Source organism: Acanthochromis polyacanthus, chromosome 6, assembly GCF_021347895.1.
Source record: "Acanthochromis polyacanthus isolate Apoly-LR-REF ecotype Palm Island chromosome 6, KAUST_Apoly_ChrSc, whole genome shotgun sequence".
Taxonomy (NCBI): Eukaryota; Metazoa; Chordata; class Actinopteri; family Pomacentridae; genus Acanthochromis; species Acanthochromis polyacanthus.
The window spans coordinates 22319969-22340064 of record NC_067118.1 but is presented as its reverse complement, the minus strand read 5'-3'; the positions used below and the strand labels follow the sequence as shown (position 1 = coordinate 22340064).

Sequence of the window (20096 nt, the reverse complement as noted above, 5' to 3'; positions counted from 1 at the left end):
ACACACACACACACACACACACACACACACACACACACACACACACACAGAAATACAAGAGAAAGGTAGAGAGAAGAGAAAAGCTTATAATCATTTGCAACCCCATATTTGAAAACATGATAGCATTCCCTCGTGCTGAACTTCAGCAGTGTGAACCACCTTGTTGCATCTTAATAATGCATCTCTGTGATAATTAGAGGAGGGTTTGATGGAGGTCTGCAGTTTACTCAGCAGTCCTCTTTAAACACACCTCAGCTGGAGCTTTACAGCAGCTGGAATCCATAAACAGCAGCTTCTACTCACTACAATAACTCCCCAATAGCTCTCTTTGAACCTATTGCAAAGCATGACTCATTCCAAACATGTGACTTCTTAGGCTACAAAAACAGTGAACTACAAATTCCTAAGTCTAAAACTCAAAGATATTAAATTTAAAATAAATAAATAAATAACATGTTTTCAATAAAAATGATTAAAGGAGTAAGGACTTTCAGAAAAGGTGCAGGCTTCTGTGTTCTTTCTTTCTGTCACTGAGGTGAGGTTGCAGTTTTAGGGACAGCAGGAGTCACTTTGTGTGCAAAGTCATCTTCTCACTTCACTTTATGATTTTTTTATGTAATGCATTACATAATGCAACAATATTTGGTTCACATGTGAAGAGTGGCATGATTTCAGTAACAAGACTCATCGTTTTGTGCAGGTTGCAATTATTACTCCTCCAAGGAACATGGCGGAGTTATGTGACAATCAGCGTTGGTTTGTCCGTCTGTTTGTCTGTTAGCAGTATTACTCAGAAATGGACTAACAGATTTGGGTAAAATTTTCAGAGAAGGTCAGAAATGTCACAAGGACTAAGTGATTACATTTTGGCAGTGATGTGGTCTGGATCCACGGATTTGTTCAGGATTACCGTATCATTGTGAGACAGCGACACAGTGTCACTGTAACTATGACAACAAGTGAACACTACGTCAACTACGATCACGTGTTTGCGATCCTACTACAAATTGAAGTTTTCATCCGTCAGAAATCAGAAAACGCCTGAACAGCCTTGGCAGAGTACTGCACTATCTGAGTGCTTTTCTTGTGTCATAGCTGTACTGCTTTTTTTTTTTTTTTTTTTTGCTTCAGTGTGTGAGACAAAAATTGTACCCGTCACTTGAGTTTCAGTGATTTTTTTCTTCAACCACAGCCCTAACCTTGTAACTATCTAACTGAAGTACAAAAATCAGCTGCTTTATCTAAATGTTATCAGTCTGAGTGCTTCAAATGTTTATAAGATCTCACTAAAATTATCTCCATTCAACTATTTTCCAGTTTCTCCTGGCGGATCTCAATATGTTCCTAGGTCAGATGAGATATGTAATCTCGTCAACAAGTTTTAGGTGTAACTATGAACCTCTGCTCAGTTGGACCCTCCAAGAAAACCACATAAGGAAGGGGCTGAGGGGGTTTATCAAGATTTCAAACCATCTCAGCTGGCTCCTTTCATTGTGAAGGAGCAGCCACTGTACTCAAAGCTCCGTCTCAATCCCCGAGCTTCTATCTAGAAGTCTGAACTCAACCACCCAAAGAAGAAAGCTTATTTCAGCAGACTGTATTTGCAACATCACGGAGCTCATAACCACCAGATGAGGGATGGAGTGTAGATCAAGTGGTAAATTGAAAGTTTGCCTTCTGGCTCAGCTCCACCTTCACCACGACAGTCCAGGACAACACCTGCATTACAGTTGATGCTGCATCAGTCAGCCTGTCCATTCATGTCCCATTTTACCTGCCACTTTAGAACGAACTCCTTTGCCTGGTGCAGCAACTATCCCACAACCCAGAGGGAGCAATCCCGAGTTTTCCAGCAGAGAAGCATGGCTTCAGAGCTGGAGGTACTGGCTTTCATCCAAGACTTCTTTTAAAAAATAAAGTTTTCAATGTTCTCCTCTTGCCTTTATCTCTAGCTTTCTGAGCTATGAAGAACACTAGATCAGCTACGATGTGTTTCAGGCACACTTTACTATAATAAAGCTGAGATGAGGATGAACACTATTTAATCGTTTATGTTATCAATACCTGACCAGTTTATACACAGGACAGGGTGAATTATGAATACGAATGCAGTTATGAGATCCAGGGGCAGCAACGAGCAGCCAGTAATCCTATAATTTCATCCTTTATGAATGCTGACTGATTAATCTGGCCATCTTCTGCCTCTTAGAAATCATTTACCCTTGAAAGAATGTCTGTCAGTCTGAAACATGACTTCAGCTGGTTAAAGTCACATTGTTCCTTCAGTGTACATTCCTAGACTCACTTTATCTCAGATTTGTCCTTGGCACAGAAGAAAGAAGCAGCCATGAAAACAACACAACTCAGGAGAAAGGGGTGATTTCACAACGGCAACTTGCCAAATTCAACCTTATTGGAGAGTGCTTGTGTGTGAGTGAGTCTGTAGCAGCTGCAGCTCAAATAGCTCTGACATTTACAGCTTTGAGGGCAATGCTAACTTACTCTGTGGTATTTAACACACCCACAGATCTCTTGTCATTCCTGTGACCAAAAGAAACAAGGTGGACTGGATTAACATCACTATTTTATTCTGGAAAGAGTTCAGCTTCTCTTGTCAGTGCTACAGTCACAATGTAATTTAATGACTGCTTAAAAAACAAAACAAAAAACTCCAGGATTTTTTTTTTCTTTTGAGTGTTAATTTTCTCATTAAGTTAGAAGAACTTCACATGTAACTTGTCTATATGATGTTTTATAAATGCATGAGTGAAATAAGCAGTCAGGGCCCTGGATGAGTATTTACACCTTTAAAACCTCAAAAACACAGATTCAGACATCTGGGGTTTCATCTGTTACAGGATCAGTCTCTGGTTCAAACATGGACTGCATTACTTCAATATTACAACTTGTCTATGTGCAGCAGAGACACTACAGCTACATATTAAAGAACTGTTAAGACATCTAGGGATTATTTTCATTAAAACAACAATGTGCTGATAATGAAGTTTTCAACAGTTTTATCAGTGCTTGGAGAGAGGGTTACAATTTCAAGGGAAAGAACCGACTGGAGCTAATCCAAGGCAGACAATCAAGTTGTACTCGACCTAGCTCCAGCATCAGAGGATTGAGCGTGAGCAAGAACCAGCCTGGTATTTGTCAGATGTACATGGATTTTTGGAAGTGCAGAAGTGATTCTTACGCAAATGCGTTAGTCCAGCAATACCAAATTTGTGCCACTTCTTGGCTGAGAACCAACATTTTGCCAACAGTAGCTGAACTTCCTAAATACAAGTAACCATACTGCACACAGGAAAGCATCAATATACTCTAAATTCTAAAGTTTCAACTAGTTTCAGTAGGAGTTATTTGGTTTGAAATTTTTCAAAAGTGCCAACACCAAAACTGATGAACCACACAGTCCCTGGTTTTAGGCTGCAAATCCCTGCTTTATTTAGAGGTATGTTTGCGCTGCCGTTTGATTTATACCTCTTATATGACAGGGATGATATAATGATCTATGATAAGTTGCAGACTCCTTCATCTGCTTTAGAAGGCATTAAACAAACAGCCAGAGTCCTTGTGAGTGCACCAGTAAACACACTGGCAGTGATATATTCACCAGGAGTCTGAGAGCAAGCTGAAGTGTTTTGTCAGCTTTAAAGTCAACCCACTTCACATCAAAGAATTTCAAATTAAAGATGTCCATCAAAGTGTCAAGACTTAATTTATCTACTGCTGCCAACTCTTGACACCTGGAACAGTTTTTAAGAATGCTAATTAATTGTAGGTCATTGATTATAAAGGAACACTGTATACACACACTGTACACACACACACACACACACACACACACACACACACACACACACACACACACACACACACACACACACACATATATATATATATATATATATATATATATATATATATATATATATATGCATACATACAGACGCACATACTGACCAAAACCACGTCTTCTTCTACCACTTTTAATCAGGTAAACCTCAAGCTGCGACCTGTTGGCAAACATCCCTGGAATTCCCCTCCAGCCCACCTGAACTGACAGCTGCCACAGCCAATCAGCTGGCAGCTCTGTGATGTAATGGAGCCCCCCCCACACACACAGTGAGATTAAAGGAAGAATTAAACCCAACCCTGAGTGAGGGTTAGGAGAGCATGAAGTGATACTCATGGAACCTGACTTGGTTTGATTCTGCTTTTTTATTTTTTAAACATTATGAATCTAATCCTATTATGTCGCTGAATGTCTGCGTGTACTCACAGGCAAAGTACTGCCAGGGTTGGTAAGTCAGCCCAAAGTCAATGGATCTCTCCAGAACCCACAGGTCTGGACGGGGAGAGTTGGCGAATTTGATCAACACGTAGGCCACATGAAAGAGCTGCAGAAACACAGAAGAGAAGAAAGTCACATGAAAAAACATTATTACCTTTGTTTGGACCATTGGCTAAGATAGGCATGATTCATGGACTGAAACACATTTAATTTGAATAACAAATAGCAGTAAAGTTTGAAAGCACGACTAAACATAGAAAGTAAGCAATGTAAGATGAGAGAAAGAAAAAGAAAAAATGAAATTAAAAGAAATAAAGGAAAGAATGTCAAGGAGCAAAGAAAAATATAAAGCAGCGCTGACCGCATCAGATCTCAACGATTGACAGTGGACCAATCAAGGCATTATTTACTGATTGCTATCAAACCTAGGCCAGATCCCTTGATTACCTCCACTGTTACACAGGTGTCATAAAGGGACATCAAGGCAGGACTGTGATCAAACATGTAAAGTCTGAGGCAGATTGGAGCATGTACAGGTTAGTCAGACAGCACTTCCTCTTTCATGACGAAGCATCATCCGCCACAGTTTGAATGTTGCAGAAGATTTTTGACAAATTTTTTCTCATTAAGGTCTGTTGTATATAGCGGACAAATTTGAGATCTCTTGGAGTTACCCCCTATGAGGATTTAACAACTGAAAATGAGCACAAATAACAAAAAATCTGACAGTTAATGCAAAATGGCGGACTTCCTGTTGGGTTTAGAATATGGCTGCCATGGACTTTTTATGTGTGCCGTGACGTGCTACATTTGGCGACCAAATTCTGTAGAAGTAGGTGAAATGTTCGACCCATGGTAGATGTTACAAATGTTGCAGGGGGAGCTATGAAGCCATTTTTCCACACACATGCGCAAGTCCTATAAAATGTCAAATTTTTGACCAGTTCTGCTGTGTGTGCAAATTTTCATGAGTTTTTGAGCATGCTTAGGCCCTCAAAACTGCAGTTCTTTTGGATGAAAAGTAATTCCTTGCATTCCAATAGGGTCCTACATACTGTCAGTGCTCAGGCGCTATTTATCTTAAAAGGAATGTATAGGAATAAATACAAAAAGAAACAAGATTTGCTAATCAAAAACAACAGACAGCTGGGATGAAAAAACAAAGGCCAGCTGGCAGCTTCTAGTAAAACCAGTCGAGCGTTGCAGTGACCTGAACAGTTGACCTGTCAAATCTTTCCCGTTTGCACAGACATCACGTCAAAACCAACTACAGTACCTGTAATCTGCTATGTCCTGTTACATGTTATGTTACTGCCAAAAAGATGATTTCTAAAACCCTAATGAGCACCAGATGCTCCTTCGTCACACACTGAGTTGGGCTCTCTAGTTTCATCGCTGCTCTCCGGCCGCCTGCAGCCTTTTCTCTTTCACTTGTCATCCCTCATTCATTTCCTGAAAGGCCCTGAAGCTGGTTAGACAGCGATGACAAACTGCTCTCATAAGCAGAAACGGAAAGAGAGAGTAGCTCAGCTGCATCGCTTTGTCTGTCAGACCTTGAAATTGCTCCCCAGTTGAAACAGAACACACTGAAATAACACAATGACGCACATAATAACATTAGAACGAATCACAATCACCTCCTGTGTGTGTGAGTTGGAGAAAGAAAGGCAGTGCTGATAGGCCAAGTATGTGTTGATTGAAACTATGTATAAATCTGCAATAAAGCTGTCAGAAACTGAAATTATTCGCACACGTTTGGGCTGTGTCCTGCATTTTCCAGGCTTAATGCAACATATGATGCCAGAATATTCATTGGTCTCATGATACCTAATGATAACTATTCATTATGTGTGAAGGCAGGTTTCATTAGAGGGAAAGTGAAAAGAAAGGAATAAATTATGATTAAAATTCAACAGGCAAAACTGTTTTCCCAACTTTAAAGGGCCATTGTAAGACTGTACATTTGATCAACTTGAATACATCAGAAGTTTAACTACAGAATACTGTCTTTTTACATCAATAAAGCACTAAAATGCTCCCAAAATGTCAAAACAAACCATCTTCTCCAGTGAGAAAGGTACAGATGAGTTTAGTTAACCACGCCTAACGTACGTCAGCGGGGTTACTGCATTCGGTGCAGTATCTGGCTGGGTAAGTATGTATGTGGGTGTGTGTGTGTGTGTATGTGCCATCAGATATCTCTGCAAATGCTGAAGTCAGGATAATCAAACTTGGCACTGAAGATCAGTCTGAGGTCCCCTGCTCAGTTGTGGAGTTAGAGGTCAGCAGATCAAGTAGGAAGGGATATACGTAGGATGATCAAAATTGATACAGAGTATCATGCATGGGCGTGGTTCTGCCCTCTACTGAGGGCTCGTTTAGTTTCTTCTGTTTTAACATGCAATAGGAAAGATAGATGAACTCTCTGTGATGTCCCTCACAGTTTTCTTGAGCAGCTGTTTTGAGGCTCACAGCGCTCGATTTAGACAGTCGCCAGGTCACCATTTCCAAAGTTTTTAGTCGCAAATGGCAACCTGGTGACCGTCTAAATCGAGCGCTCGATCGAGCTGAACCGCCTATCATGTTTTCTTCATGGAGGCAGCCACTTTGTATGATGTCATCAACCTCCCATGATTCCCGGTGCTCGCGGCGACCTGGCGACCGTCTAAATCGAGCGCTGGGCTCAGTGTGCTTTTCAATACCTTCACCCATGAGGTTTCATGAACTTCATGAAATTTGCTTGATAATTTCACTTCAGTTCAGGATTTAATACCAACATCTCCTATGACATCTCTTTGGAGTTTAAGGTTGCAGGAAAAAGCGTAAGTATGCAAATTTGAAATACACCCTCAGTTACGAATGTTGTCAACTTGGTAGCTCCTGATTGCTCATAACTCCAAACTAATCCAAAAATAAGCAAAAAAGTAGACTGCAAGTGGAGCAGAGGCGCCTAATTTTAACTAATGATACAATTTAAACGGGTGAGTCGAATAAAAAAATTGCCCCAATTCCTTTGTCATGACTGGTGAGATTAGCTAGTAGAGATCAAAACCATTTTGTACCAGGCTGCAAACATGTTCATTTTTGCTGTAAAGTTGGAAGTTTTTACACAGATGCCTATGAGGGTGAACTTACTTTTGGAGTCTACCTCAAGTGGCCACTTAAGGAACTGCAGTTTTTGGCACTTTAGCTCCAACTTGGAGGTTGCTACTTGGGCTGGAGGCATTACTCAAAAACTCAAACTTTATTTATTTGTATAGCACTTTTCATGCAGAACAACACAAAGTGCTTCACAAGAATTAAAAACAAAGAAGACAATAAATAAGTACAATTAAAAATAGAAATTAAAAAAAAAAACAACTCTCCACCCTCCCTACATATAGACAGCCATTCACATGCACACACCCACACAAGCGCACACATACACAAACTCACACACCCACACAACATGACATCATCAGGATATGGCGAGGCACCGAGGCATGCATGCCCCATTCAGCATGACACTAAGGAAATACCTGACCAAAAAAGGGGGAAGCTGTCAGGAAAGAGACCTTCACATCTTTTTATTTGGAACAAAGCTTTTGGAAGACCACAGTAATGAATAAAATTTGCGTTTTTTTCTGGGCAGGTTTTTGCCTTTTATTTCAACAGTTTGCTGTAGAGATGGACAATAAATGGGAGAAAGAGGAAATGTAACACATGCATGTAACGCATGCAAACTTTGGCAATCTTTGTCATAAATTATGGGCAACAAATACTACAGAGACACTTTATTCATTTTCCCCTGTCATTAAAATAGCAGTTTCTGTACATCACTTATACTGTGTACACCTGTAGCCTTAACTCAACAGTGTACAGCCAAGAGTTTGGGGAGAAGACAAATTTGTGCTTGTCCTAAAACAAGCTCAACATTTCGCTGGCCTTTGTTTCACACACACTCTTTGATCATCCATCAGTGGAGTTTGGCCTGTGATCTCCAGACTTCCTCCGTTTGACAGGCAGCTCTGTCAGAGGTGATGACAACACATCCAGCACACAAACACACACACACAAAGACCTGCAAGAAAACCAGCACTATTCCATCACTGTGGAATGGCAGGAGTGTGTGTTTCAGGCTGATGAACGAAAGAGAAGGATAATGGAAGTTTGGGGGCAGACGAGAGGAACATGTCACCATGTCTTCTTGACAGAAGACACTCAGGTTCATCCATACATCTCCATCTGTCCACCCTTCTGCTGTTTTTTCTTCTACAAAGCCTCAGAGTGGAAGAATTAAGTCTGCTTGAACCTGGTAAACTTGCATTTTTCAAACATCACATTCAACAACTAAAACAAATTCGGATTTAAATGAAAAGGAGGGAAAGTATAGATTTTTCCTTCAACTACTCAAATTTTTTTGTTACTTTTCCAAACTAAAAATTCTGTTTGTCACACACTGACCAATCATATGCTGCCATGTGGTCAAAGAAAAATTAGAAGAGAAGCATTTCTCCCTTTAATTTTGCTTTAAGGACATGTGAAATTAAAGTTTTACTTCAGTTGCCTTCACCTAAACAAAGTTAAAACACATATGAAGCCATCACCAGAAACACTTTGTATATGACAGGTCGTCTGTGTGTGTGTGTGTGTGTGTGTGTGTGTGTGTGTGTGTGTGTGTGTGTGTGTGTGTGTGTGTGTGTGTGTGTGTGTGTGTGTGTGTGTGTGTGTGTGTGTGTGCTAGAGAGATATCTAAGGCCTCTACACATCCCTCCAGGGGAATAAGATATTGAAAGGAAAATCCAGAAGCATTCCTCTGATTCCAGGGTTAAAGTCTGACCTGCTCAGGGAGCAACCTGAAGTCAGAGCAGATGCTTTGAACCGAGGACATATCTAAGTGAAAGCACACGACTGAACACACAGAGACATCAGGTGCTCTGGACTAAGCTTCTGCCCCGAGTTGTGGCACAAATGGGAATTCTGTTGGAATTTCAGTTTTATTACGTATGACGCAAAACAGTCAGGGTTCCTCCACACCAAGAGAAGAAGAATTAAACTTTTGTGAGAGTGGTTAATAAAAGGAGGACACCATCTGCTTTTCAGTGTAAAAGCAAAATGGAGGTACTTTGCTTGTATTTACACCTGATCTTTCAGTTCTGCTTTTTATCTGCATCAAATATCTTTTAATTACCTGTTTAAATTTAGTTTTAATAGTCATTCTGAAATATTTTTGTTTCCATAAATAAATGATCTTTAGTCAGACCACCAGTTTGTGAAACTAGACTAAAACATGGTATTTTGACAAATCAGTATGTGAATGCTTTGTTTTTTTGTTTGTTTGTTTTATATGCACAAAAATGTTCACAAAATCTCAAGAAATAGTTATCCAACATCACTCATTAAGCAAAGAAATTAATTACGGTCAGTTATTCTCAAACATGGACATCTACTCTTAGTGCATCACCCTTAACTTGTCTCACGTTATCTGCACTGACACTGAGACAGCGGCACGTGACCACATGACATGCTCACAAATTACAACTATGCAAGTAAGATGTCAAAAGAATCAAGGGTGTAGAAATATAATATTTAATAAAATTTGTGGAAATGAGCACCAAAAAAAACAAATGCTAGGCCAAAAGGGAGAGCAATGAGGGGTGAAGAGGCTCCATTATCAGGGTAAGACAGGCCTTTTATGAGCCAGGAATGGAGCAAGTTTAGGTAGTTTGAATTTAATGCATTTGAATTAATTGATCAAACGTTCCATCGAACTGATTTCTTTTTTCATACTCTTACTTTGAAGATCTATACCTGGTATACTGGTATATGGACAACTGTAGTTAGTAGCGCTTTTAATCCTCTGGTCAGCAAATCACTTTTCCAAACTGTGTATTGAAACCAGACTGAACAGACAGATGCAAGGAGTGGACAACACCATGAGCATTGAGCTTTGACATTACCACCACAGGAATGTATGGCATCTATGATTCATCATTGTTCAACAGTTTCGATAATGATGATGAGATATTACCAAGCAAAGATTTCCGGTGGGCTTTTGACCATAGCATTTGCTGATCTGAGTCACACTGTTAAACATTTGTTCAATTGAAAGTCATTATTTGAGAAATAAATCATCAGTAGATTAATCAGAGAAGAGAAAAATAGTTGGAGACCTTCTGAAAAAAGCTGAGTTGATTTTTAGAATCACAAGCTCTAGTAACTCCAATAGTGTCAGACAGAGGTGACCAAAAGTCTTCTTTGGAAACCATGGTTACCCTTCATAATGTGACACTTTAAATAAACAAAAGTAAAATAAAGATCTCACATGGCACCTGCAGCCACATTGATAATGACTGTATTGTTTTAAATCTGCCAATCATTGAAAGCTGTCTGCAGTCGCAAATATATTCTAAACACAATGCTAAATAAACTCCACTCTCCGTCTCTCAGCTGGCTGTCTCCAGCTCTCGGTGGGAGCCAGTCTGTTGCCTGGCATAAAAACACACACACATCCAACAAAAGGTTTTTGCTGACCCCTTTTTACCCAACGCACACACACCTCCACGGGATTTATGGATTAGTGGCGGCCTCCCAGGTCAACCTCCCTGAATTGCCTGCAGATCTATCAATCAAACTGCTGTTACCATGGCAATGGGCAGCCAGCAACAGGTCACAGTATGGGAGGGGGAGAAACTGATGGAGAGAATGAGATACAAGAAGAAAAAGGCAGGCAGATACTGAGAAGCCATCTTGGATACAGGTTGAAAAAGACAACAATTAACTTTATGGTGCTTTAAACATTCTTTATTGAATGTGAGTCAGAGCTGAGGCAGCTTTTATCTCCCATCACTCTAAACTCTCAACTGAGCACAGTTATCAGACCATCAAAGACTTCCACAGGCCACTTTGTGTCATACTAACGTGGACATGGCACTAAAAGTGCACTTAGTAAGCCAAAGAAAGACATAAACATGACTCTATCATGTAACCTCGCAGGACAGGCCTCTCAACAACTGTGCCATGTCCTTAGGAATGACATGTGAAGAGGTTAAGACCTGCGATGGCTTATGATCTGTGATGACAGCAGGAGTGAGGGGTGGATAACAAGAGGGCCAATGGAAGTGGAGATGATCAAACCTGAAGCCAGGAATGAAAGTCTACCATTCATTTATTGCAGTACCTGAACCTCTTTTAGATATGCACTTCTTTCCACAATCTTTTCTGACATTTCAGCACCAATGTTCACCCAAAAACATCACAGAGTCTTTCCTCTCAGTTTATTAAATACCTGAAGCATCAGACAGCAGCAGAATCCACATGAGCATCTCCAAAGCAAGGGAGCTGCATGCTTTTGCAATGGTGGAACAACAGTGCTGGTAACCTCATTAATTACTTGTATCTATAAAATATACCCAAGACAGGATCAGTCCGGGGAGTCAGAGGAGAGGAACCACTGGGGAGACACACTGTGAGCTTTTCTTTCCATGATTTAGGTGAGCTGTCACACACAGAGCCAGAGTTCAGTTTGCTGCTTCCAGCTGTTTGCAGGAGTCTTTCCTCAGAGTTTATTAAATACCTGCAGCATCAGACAGCAGCAGGATCCATTTAAGTGTCTCCAAAGAGAGTAGAGTTAATTTCATTTATGACAGAACAACAGCAGTAAGTTCATTAATTAGGCAGAATAATAAATGACCCCCAACAATGACACAGGACGAATGAAGATCTAGCAGCAAGTCACACTTACTAGTGGTAATGCACTAGGTAAATTATCATCACACATGGACAGAATTTTTACGGTTTAGGAAATAAATAATCTAATCACATTAACGGACTGATGAAGCAGCAATATTATGGATATGTACATGATATGTTCACAAACCATAGGGAGCATCATGATGGATGTTTGCTGGTAAACTGATCAGACACAACAAATGGCAAAATATGTGATAAATGCCGTAGCCTCCAAACATGACAAGGGTAACAATGGCTGTTGAGTGTTCATATTATACTATCCGACATATTTTGCTAAAATCGAGGACTAAAATATTTCGTAACATTACTACCATAAAATATTAGTGAGTAAACATACGCTAGACAATCATAAATAAAATTTAAAACTTTATTACGCTGAAAAGCCTTTTCTTCAGCAAACAGAAATTGCGTTTGTTTTATTTTAAAAGATTTTCCAAGACGTGCAGATACCCTTTTCCTCATAATAAAAGGTTTGTAATTGCAGGGGCTCTAAACACCTGACCTAACCCGGCCTATTTCTCCACACCACGAAACCTGACACAGTTCCTCATGAACACTTTGACTTGTTACAGGATTCATGAAGTGTAGTTAATGGCAAAAATATACATTAGATTTACCACTATCTACAGATTTGCACTCATACGTACTAACTAAACTACCAGTAGACGGCGTTTGAGCACGTATGTGCACATGTGACCATATGCTTGAAGGAATGCAGGTGTGTGTGTTTGTGTGTCGGGCCCCTTACTGGTTTAATAATTGTACACATTCCTTGGTGGCACCACATTCCCGGTGCCTCAGGTAACCATGGAGATAAGACAGGAGACACACAACAAAGGGAGAGAGGGACATATAAAGAAATGAAGGAAGGAAGGAGGAAAGAAGTCGACATTTAACTAATTAAAGACTGATAAAGAGTGGACAAATCTTAATTAAAATTTTATGTGACAAGTTTTAAGTTGACTTTACAACCTTTCATGGAAAGAATCTGCACCCGAATCCACGCAGGGCACATCTTTCTGTGCATATTTATATATTTTAGTTTAACTCCCACATCAGGATCATCACAAAAATCTAATCTGTTGGGGCTTCCGTAATGAAAAAACTGAGAAAATGCAACCTAAAGAAAGTCAGAAAGTTAAAAAAAATTGACAATAATATGATTACCGAAATAAATCGAATAAATGTTTAGAAACTGTAACTCTGCAGAAGAAATTAATTTACATTTGCATGAATATTCTAGACATTACAGTATCACAACATTGCACACATGTTAATATGTTTACAAAAGCCCAGAAATACTGCAAAGCTTCAGTTGCACACACCAGTGATGGATGTCTTAACATCAAAATGGACATTTGTAGATGAAACGCTGCACTAAATAACTGAAATTTTAGGCTTATCTGTCACATAACTGTTGATGAAATACTTAAATATCAGTCTTGCCTGCTTTTGGTTGGTCAACTAATTAAAGGGCTACTAACTTCAGCACTAATGCACTCTGAATGGACCCCTAATGAACAGATCCATCATTGAGTGCTCTTTAATCACAGCTCACACACTCCCACAGCGACAGCAGCCACATGTTCTGACACTACACAGCACAGACAGATGATCTGTTGTGCGTAGACGGGAGTGAGACTTTCCTCTGCACTAATCCAGGCGGATGGACAGATTATTCTGGCGTCTTGGGGGTGTTGAGAGAGAGGAGTGTGTGTGTGTGTATGTGTTGGAGAATGAATCCAGAGGTAGAGAGACAGGCAGCGAGAGGATGATAAGAGACAGAGCTAAGGGAATAATGAAAGCGCTGTTAAGTACAGACATGGACTGCAGCTGCATCTGACAGGATGTGGATGAGATTTAAAGGACCATCCTGCAGTCTTGTGCATAAACAATGTATATTTATCCCACAGGCCAGAGGTGTATATTTTAAGGGTTCCGGTGCAGACTGTATCTGTCAGTGGATACTTGTATTTGATTTACAATGTATTTAATGCAATGAATTCTTTTCATCATTGTTCCCCAGAGAGAGAGGTTAATATTTTAATTTGAGCAATGTAGCCCATAGTCAAAATTCCTGCTAACTGCTAATATACTAGATTAGATAGATTAGATAGATTAGATAGATAGATAGATAGATAGATAGATAGATAGATAGATAGATAGATAGATAGATAGATAGATAGATAGATAGATAGATAGATAGATTCTTCACATAATGTCTTCCTTAATGTTTGTAATATATTTATCAGCTGCCTTAATGCTCTGATTCCTAATAGCTGCTAGCATGAAACTATTTTTCAGAACCAGAAACTGTAAAAACTTCCCAATGGTCCTTGAATTGCTCATTGGTAACATGCCATTCTGTGCAATATAACTGTCATACTGAAGACATGTCTGAGTTCACTCACTTCTAGCCATGGTTTTACGGTTTCCAGGATTTATATTGCAGTGAAAAATGAGTCCACAGTGAGTAGAAATGTGACAGGAGCAGAAAACGTCTAGAGAGTGCTTTGGGTTCGGAGGGTTAACCGACAATCAAAGTTGTATTCTCTTTGAAAGTGGATGAGAGCGAATGGTGAAATGTCAAACGATGTCAAACATGAAACCTAATGACCCTGTCCTTATAACATTTGTAACTTGCAGGCATCGGTCTTTCCATCCATTCTGCTGCCACTGACTCGACTTATCTGTCAGTAATCTGTCAGTCGGTGTGTAATGGGTCTCTGCAGACAGATCCAGTGGTGCCAGACTGAGCAGCAGCTGCAGGTTCACACACAGAGAGAATCCCCAGTAGAAGTAGTGAAAAGTTGATTTACTCCTTGTACAGTATCAGTGTGAGTCTCTGGAGACACAGCAACTGCTGTGTGTGTCGGGCTTGTACAGCTCCCAGAGAGCAGAGTCATTCCTCACATTCCAAGTCAATCTCAGTGTGTCTCTTGTATTTCTTTTTCCTTTCCTAATCCTCCCCAAACATGTATTCATCGACACCCCCCATTCCCTTTCTCCATCTCTTTCCTTCTTTGTTTTTCATGCAGACACACTCTCGCAACAAAAACCTGACTGGCTTCATCAGCAGGAAAAGTAGTTCATCTTATCTTTTGCTCTCTTCTGCAATTTTGTTTGGTGAGCTTTACTTGAGCTTTACTTGACTGTGTCTCAAAAGCTCCTTTACATAAAATGAGAAAAGTTTTCATTTGTATATAAATCAGGATTTCAAAGAGATCAAAAGCAGCATTTCATGGCAAATATATTTGGATCTGTTTTAGAATTATAAGAGAATGAATGGAACATTTTCCTTCATGTAATGACCACAATGTTGTCCCTGTTTTCCAAGAACCCACTGAGAGCAGGTTACAAATATAGCATCACCCCCTGGAACTCCAACTCTGCCACCAGGTTTAACAGGCATGTTGTCTATTAAAAACATCACCAAATTTACACTATTTATCGGAGCCAGAAACTGTAAAAACAGAACAAATCGCCGTCCTTTAACTATTCATCGTGACGTTCAGTCAGGAAACTGAACCCAACCTAAGGTTAATTCCTTGACGCCTGAATTTATTTACAATTAAATAAAAAACTTTTTTTGTGTGTGTTTTTGCTTTCCAGCTGATGCTAAAATAAGTGGAGATTTTTCATTTATCTATTACACATAGAACAGATATATAATAATAGTAACAGATATATAATAATTAGGTCCTACTCAAACCAGTCCTATGAGAAACCAGTGCTTGCAAAAGGTTCAGAGGTATGTATTGTATATGCACAAACCGGCATTAGGGGAATGGATACGCTATCTCAGCTGCAGTCTGAATGAAAGTAGTATGTTGTAAATTCGCAACAATAGGCATCAAAGGGTGAAAATTGTGATATTTCATGAAAAATGCTTTGTTCTTTATATCTAATTAAAAATTCCCAGAAAATAAACTGTGCTCAAACCAGATTGTGTAAAAACAACTAAACATTTTCGTTCTCCAGTTCAACCTTAAACTCATTCTTACTCAGCTGCGACCAAAAGTCTTTAACAAAAATCCAGTGACAGCAGGTTGTGTTCACACAGAGCAAGTAGAAAATAAGCAATGAAATGACATTTAAAATCTAAGAGGTAAAATATCTATAGTATGTAAAGTCAGATGCACGCCCTGAAAAAAGTTGAACGTTGATTTGAGGTTTTTCCCATTTTTACAACTTTAATTTTCTTTTTTTTTTTATGATTTATGGATTTATAACTGCATGCATTGAAGGCGTTAATGAGTTCTTTCTACTTCTTTTTATGGTTATGCTAATGGAAGTTCTGAGGATTAATTAATGGGCAGCTGAGTATACATGCATGTATGTATGTGTGTGTGTGTGTGTGTGTGTGTGTGTGTGTGTGTGTGTGTGTGTGTGTGTGTGTGTGTGTGTGTGTGTGTGTGTGTGTGTGTGTGTGTGTGTGTGTGTGTGTGTGTGTGAACCAGTAACTATGGATAGTGCTATATAGGGCTGCTCGATTGTGGAAAAAATCATAATCACGATTATTTACACGATTATGCCTTTGAATTTGGAACAGCATTTATTGAACAAGTTTGGAATAGCATTTAGTGAACATTAAATCTGTAAAGGCTGGTCAAACGTCGATAATATTAATGATATTAATAAATAAATAACACTACAACAAACTATGGTATATTCTAACAATATAGTCTAGTAAAGTGGGTCGTGATTCTGAAAAATTAACATGATTTGCTTAATTTTTAGCCAGCCTAGTCTGTTATTTTCATTGCACAACGTACATGTTGAGAATATATTGAAGAAACATGTCATTTGTAAAAGTTGTTCATAAGTTAATATTGATGTAAAGTTAATGAGGTAAATATTTACTTAGAAGAAGACTACATTTTATTTGAATATTTGATTTTAAAGTTGTAAGCACAAAGAAAGATGTATTTGACAGCAGCATTACTATTGCTATAACATATCATCAGTAGGCTAAAACCTGTCTCACCTGTCGTCGATGTAATGAATGGTGAGGCTGATATACGGCTCCATGGTGTGGCTAGACCAAAGGTCTGATGGGATGGCGAACTCTGCTGCTTTCCTCACCTCTTCTGTCAATTTTGCCCGGCATTTTTCATACATAGCTGGCAGAACAACTCTGCAAAAACGGTGATGAGATGGCACAACATAACGCTTATCCAAAGTATTGACCAACTTCTTGAAGCCTTCGCCTTCCACTGTGCTAATGGGGAACATGTCTTTAGCTAAAAAGTATCCAATGTCATCTGTTATTTTTTTTGTGCCTTTCAGAACTTGACAGATAAGGAGTTGCACTGTACAGTGTGGCTTTGATAGACGCCTGCGTCGATGTGGGAGTTGTGCTCTTGTCTTTCTGCCTTTTCATGAGTTGGTCATAAATTACCTTATGGCTGAGTTTGAGGTGGTTGAAGAGGTTGGTCGCGTTGCTTTGCGGTGCAGACACCACGTTGCAGCAGATTTTACAAAATATGCGTTTCTGCTCCACATAGTCTTGTTCGAATCCAAAATGTTCCCACACTAACGAAGTGGATCTGCCTTTTTTATCAACTAAGCGCCGCTGTTCAGACTCCCCCTCTGCCATCTTCACGAGTACTTAAATCACCTGGCTGGATCTCCACACACGTGGGGGCGGGGGCGGGGGCGGGGGCGGGGGCGGGGGCGTTGTGGTTGAGTTTCACATGCGCGTCAAATAGCGGAACACACCAAATAATCGTTTTTCCTCGATTACATTAATTTTGAGATCGCCTGAAGCCATAATCGTAATCGTGATTAAAATTTGATTAATTGAGCAGCCCGAGTGCTATAGATATGTTATGTTTTGGTAGAAAAGCCATTTTTTGCAGCAAAATTTATTGATTGAAGTTCAGCTGATGTGACAGCTGGGAGCCTTTGCATAAAAACTGAAGAGTCCTGCAGCTGTGAAATGCTTTGCAGAGTAAGATGACTGTCCTTGCACAGTCACTCTCTCCAGGGGAGCAGGAACCTCAGTCTACATTTCCTTAGGAATTCCAAGACAGAATTCCTGGCCTGGATTCCTTAAGGAACTACTCTCACAGCTCCTCTTAGATTTCATTGAGAACATTTTCTGACAGTTTTAGGTTTCACTGTTTGAAAGTAGACGCTGCTTTCAATGTGTCTTGTTGAATTATAAAGGTCAAAAACAGCACAGTTAGTATGAAAGTGATAATGTGTCTTTTAAACTAGAGGAGCTAATTATTTAGAATGTTTAAAATGCAAATTATACGAAGCATTGTCTGAAAAGATCTCTAATTGTCTATTAAAGGTGGAAAGGAACCACCTGCTTGCGTACCGAGGAGGGGTATGCAACTGAACAAATGGTTAAATAAATATTAGATTTTTTTTTTTTTTTTTTTTTACAATTCCTTGCAAAGTTTTGTTTGTTCAAAGTCAGGAAATAGTTCTGTATCTAACCAGAAAAGAAGCAGTGATTGTGCAGTGCAGTGCAAAATGTCTAGAGCTATAGCTTTGAAAGTAGCATGAATGTGTGCAGATATATATGCAAAATGCAGTGCAGAAGTGAACTTTTTTTAAACAGTTTGAATTGTTCTTTTCTTGAAAAATATAGTTACTTTACAAATTTTCCATTTTGTTAAATTACAGATAACTCGTACAATCACAGAAGAACATGTTAATTTACATGTTGACTGGGGGAAAAAAGGCCAAAAGTCGACATGTCAACATCAAAAATAGTAATGTGTTCTTTTACAGTGTGTGTTCACACAAAAGTACACAGTTTTTTTTTTTAAATCAGCTTTTACAGTGTTTGAACATTATAGTATGTTTCTTCTTAAGTATATATTTTTAAAGTGTGGCACACAATATGAAACAGTAGTGCATATGAGATGAGATGATATATATCCAGTATATTTACACTATGAACAACAACAATTTGGAAGTTGGAAGAAGAGGAAGTAGAGGAGTGTACAGCAGGTTGAGACAAAGGAACCAATCGCAGGGCAGAAATGTAGGACAGGTGTGAACATTAATCAATTTTTTGGGCTGCCTTTAGAGCCAGTCAAGTCTTTCTTTCTCTTAATTCCCAAAGGAATACAACCAGCCGTCCATTCAGAATTCCAGTTAGGAAAATTTGGATATTATGCTTGGAAGATAGGGGTGCTATTCCAAACACTGTGGGGTTGGAACGGATCAGCTAAAGTTATTTATTAGCCAAATACTTGCTGGTTCACTTTCTGGTGATTAATTAATCACTACAGGGGAAACCCAGAGGGCCAACCAGATCATATGGATAAAAATGCTCTCAGCAGCTGAATCCAGCTTCAGTTATCATTAGCCGCATGTTTTTTTCTGTTTCCCCACAATACCACTCTATCTACACTGCAGTGTTTTAAGCAGTCACTCTAGAATAGCAGGTATTTCAATAGGTATGAGATTGCTGGTTTTGAAAAGTTTCAAAAATTGGCAGATGCAGCAGCTGCTTTTCTTTTTCACTATTGTTACTACTTTTTTTTAGCTTTACCAAGGACTAACAGTAAGTCCTGACTGAGATAACTACAGAAAGATAGCACTGAAAAGACAGAGATAAGGCTGGTCTGAAGTGGAGTTTAGTTAGCCTCAAGCAAGGGTGGAGATATCCCACACTCAAAGGGGCAAATGTCAAAGCCGGCCTGGGGCTAACTGACCTGTAAGCTCCTCAAATGATCTAGTGCTGCAATTTAAACAGAGAATAAACAGGCTGTAAACTCAAATTCTTTGCTTTTAAACAAGGTTTTTGCAGCTTATTAGCGGTCGGTGAGTTCAACAGTCGTCTTCATGTCATTTTTCCAGACAGAAGAAGCAGTCGCCTGGGACTACACTTTACTTACAGGCCTGTAAATGAAAGGAAGAGAAAACCCAACGAACACTTTCAGACGACTGTACCTAATAACAACCTACATGTTTTCTATAACCACCACCTTAATATTCCAACCACATGGTTTTCCAGGTGGCATTTTACTACCCAGAGGCTAAAGATGTACAGAGAAAACCTGCACTCTCACACCTATACATCCATGCAGCCGGCCCGTAC

General features: G+C 39.4%; 1 protein-coding gene across 3 annotated transcripts in view; it reads right to left on the bottom strand.

The window, feature by feature from the left end:
* Positions 1-20096, bottom strand: part of lama5 (laminin, alpha 5) — a 128856-nt gene that overhangs the window by 77222 nt on the left and 31538 nt on the right. For all 3 annotated transcript variants that reach the window (XR_007942383.1, XM_022195768.2, XM_051949165.1), the window contains exon 3: positions 4289-4406. Coding sequence is in view for 2 of the 3 variants with exons in the window: in XM_022195768.2 (XP_022051460.2) it covers positions 4289-4406 (118 nt within the window). In the remaining variant the exon portion in view is untranslated. The remainder of the gene's footprint in view (positions 1-4288; positions 4407-20096) is intronic.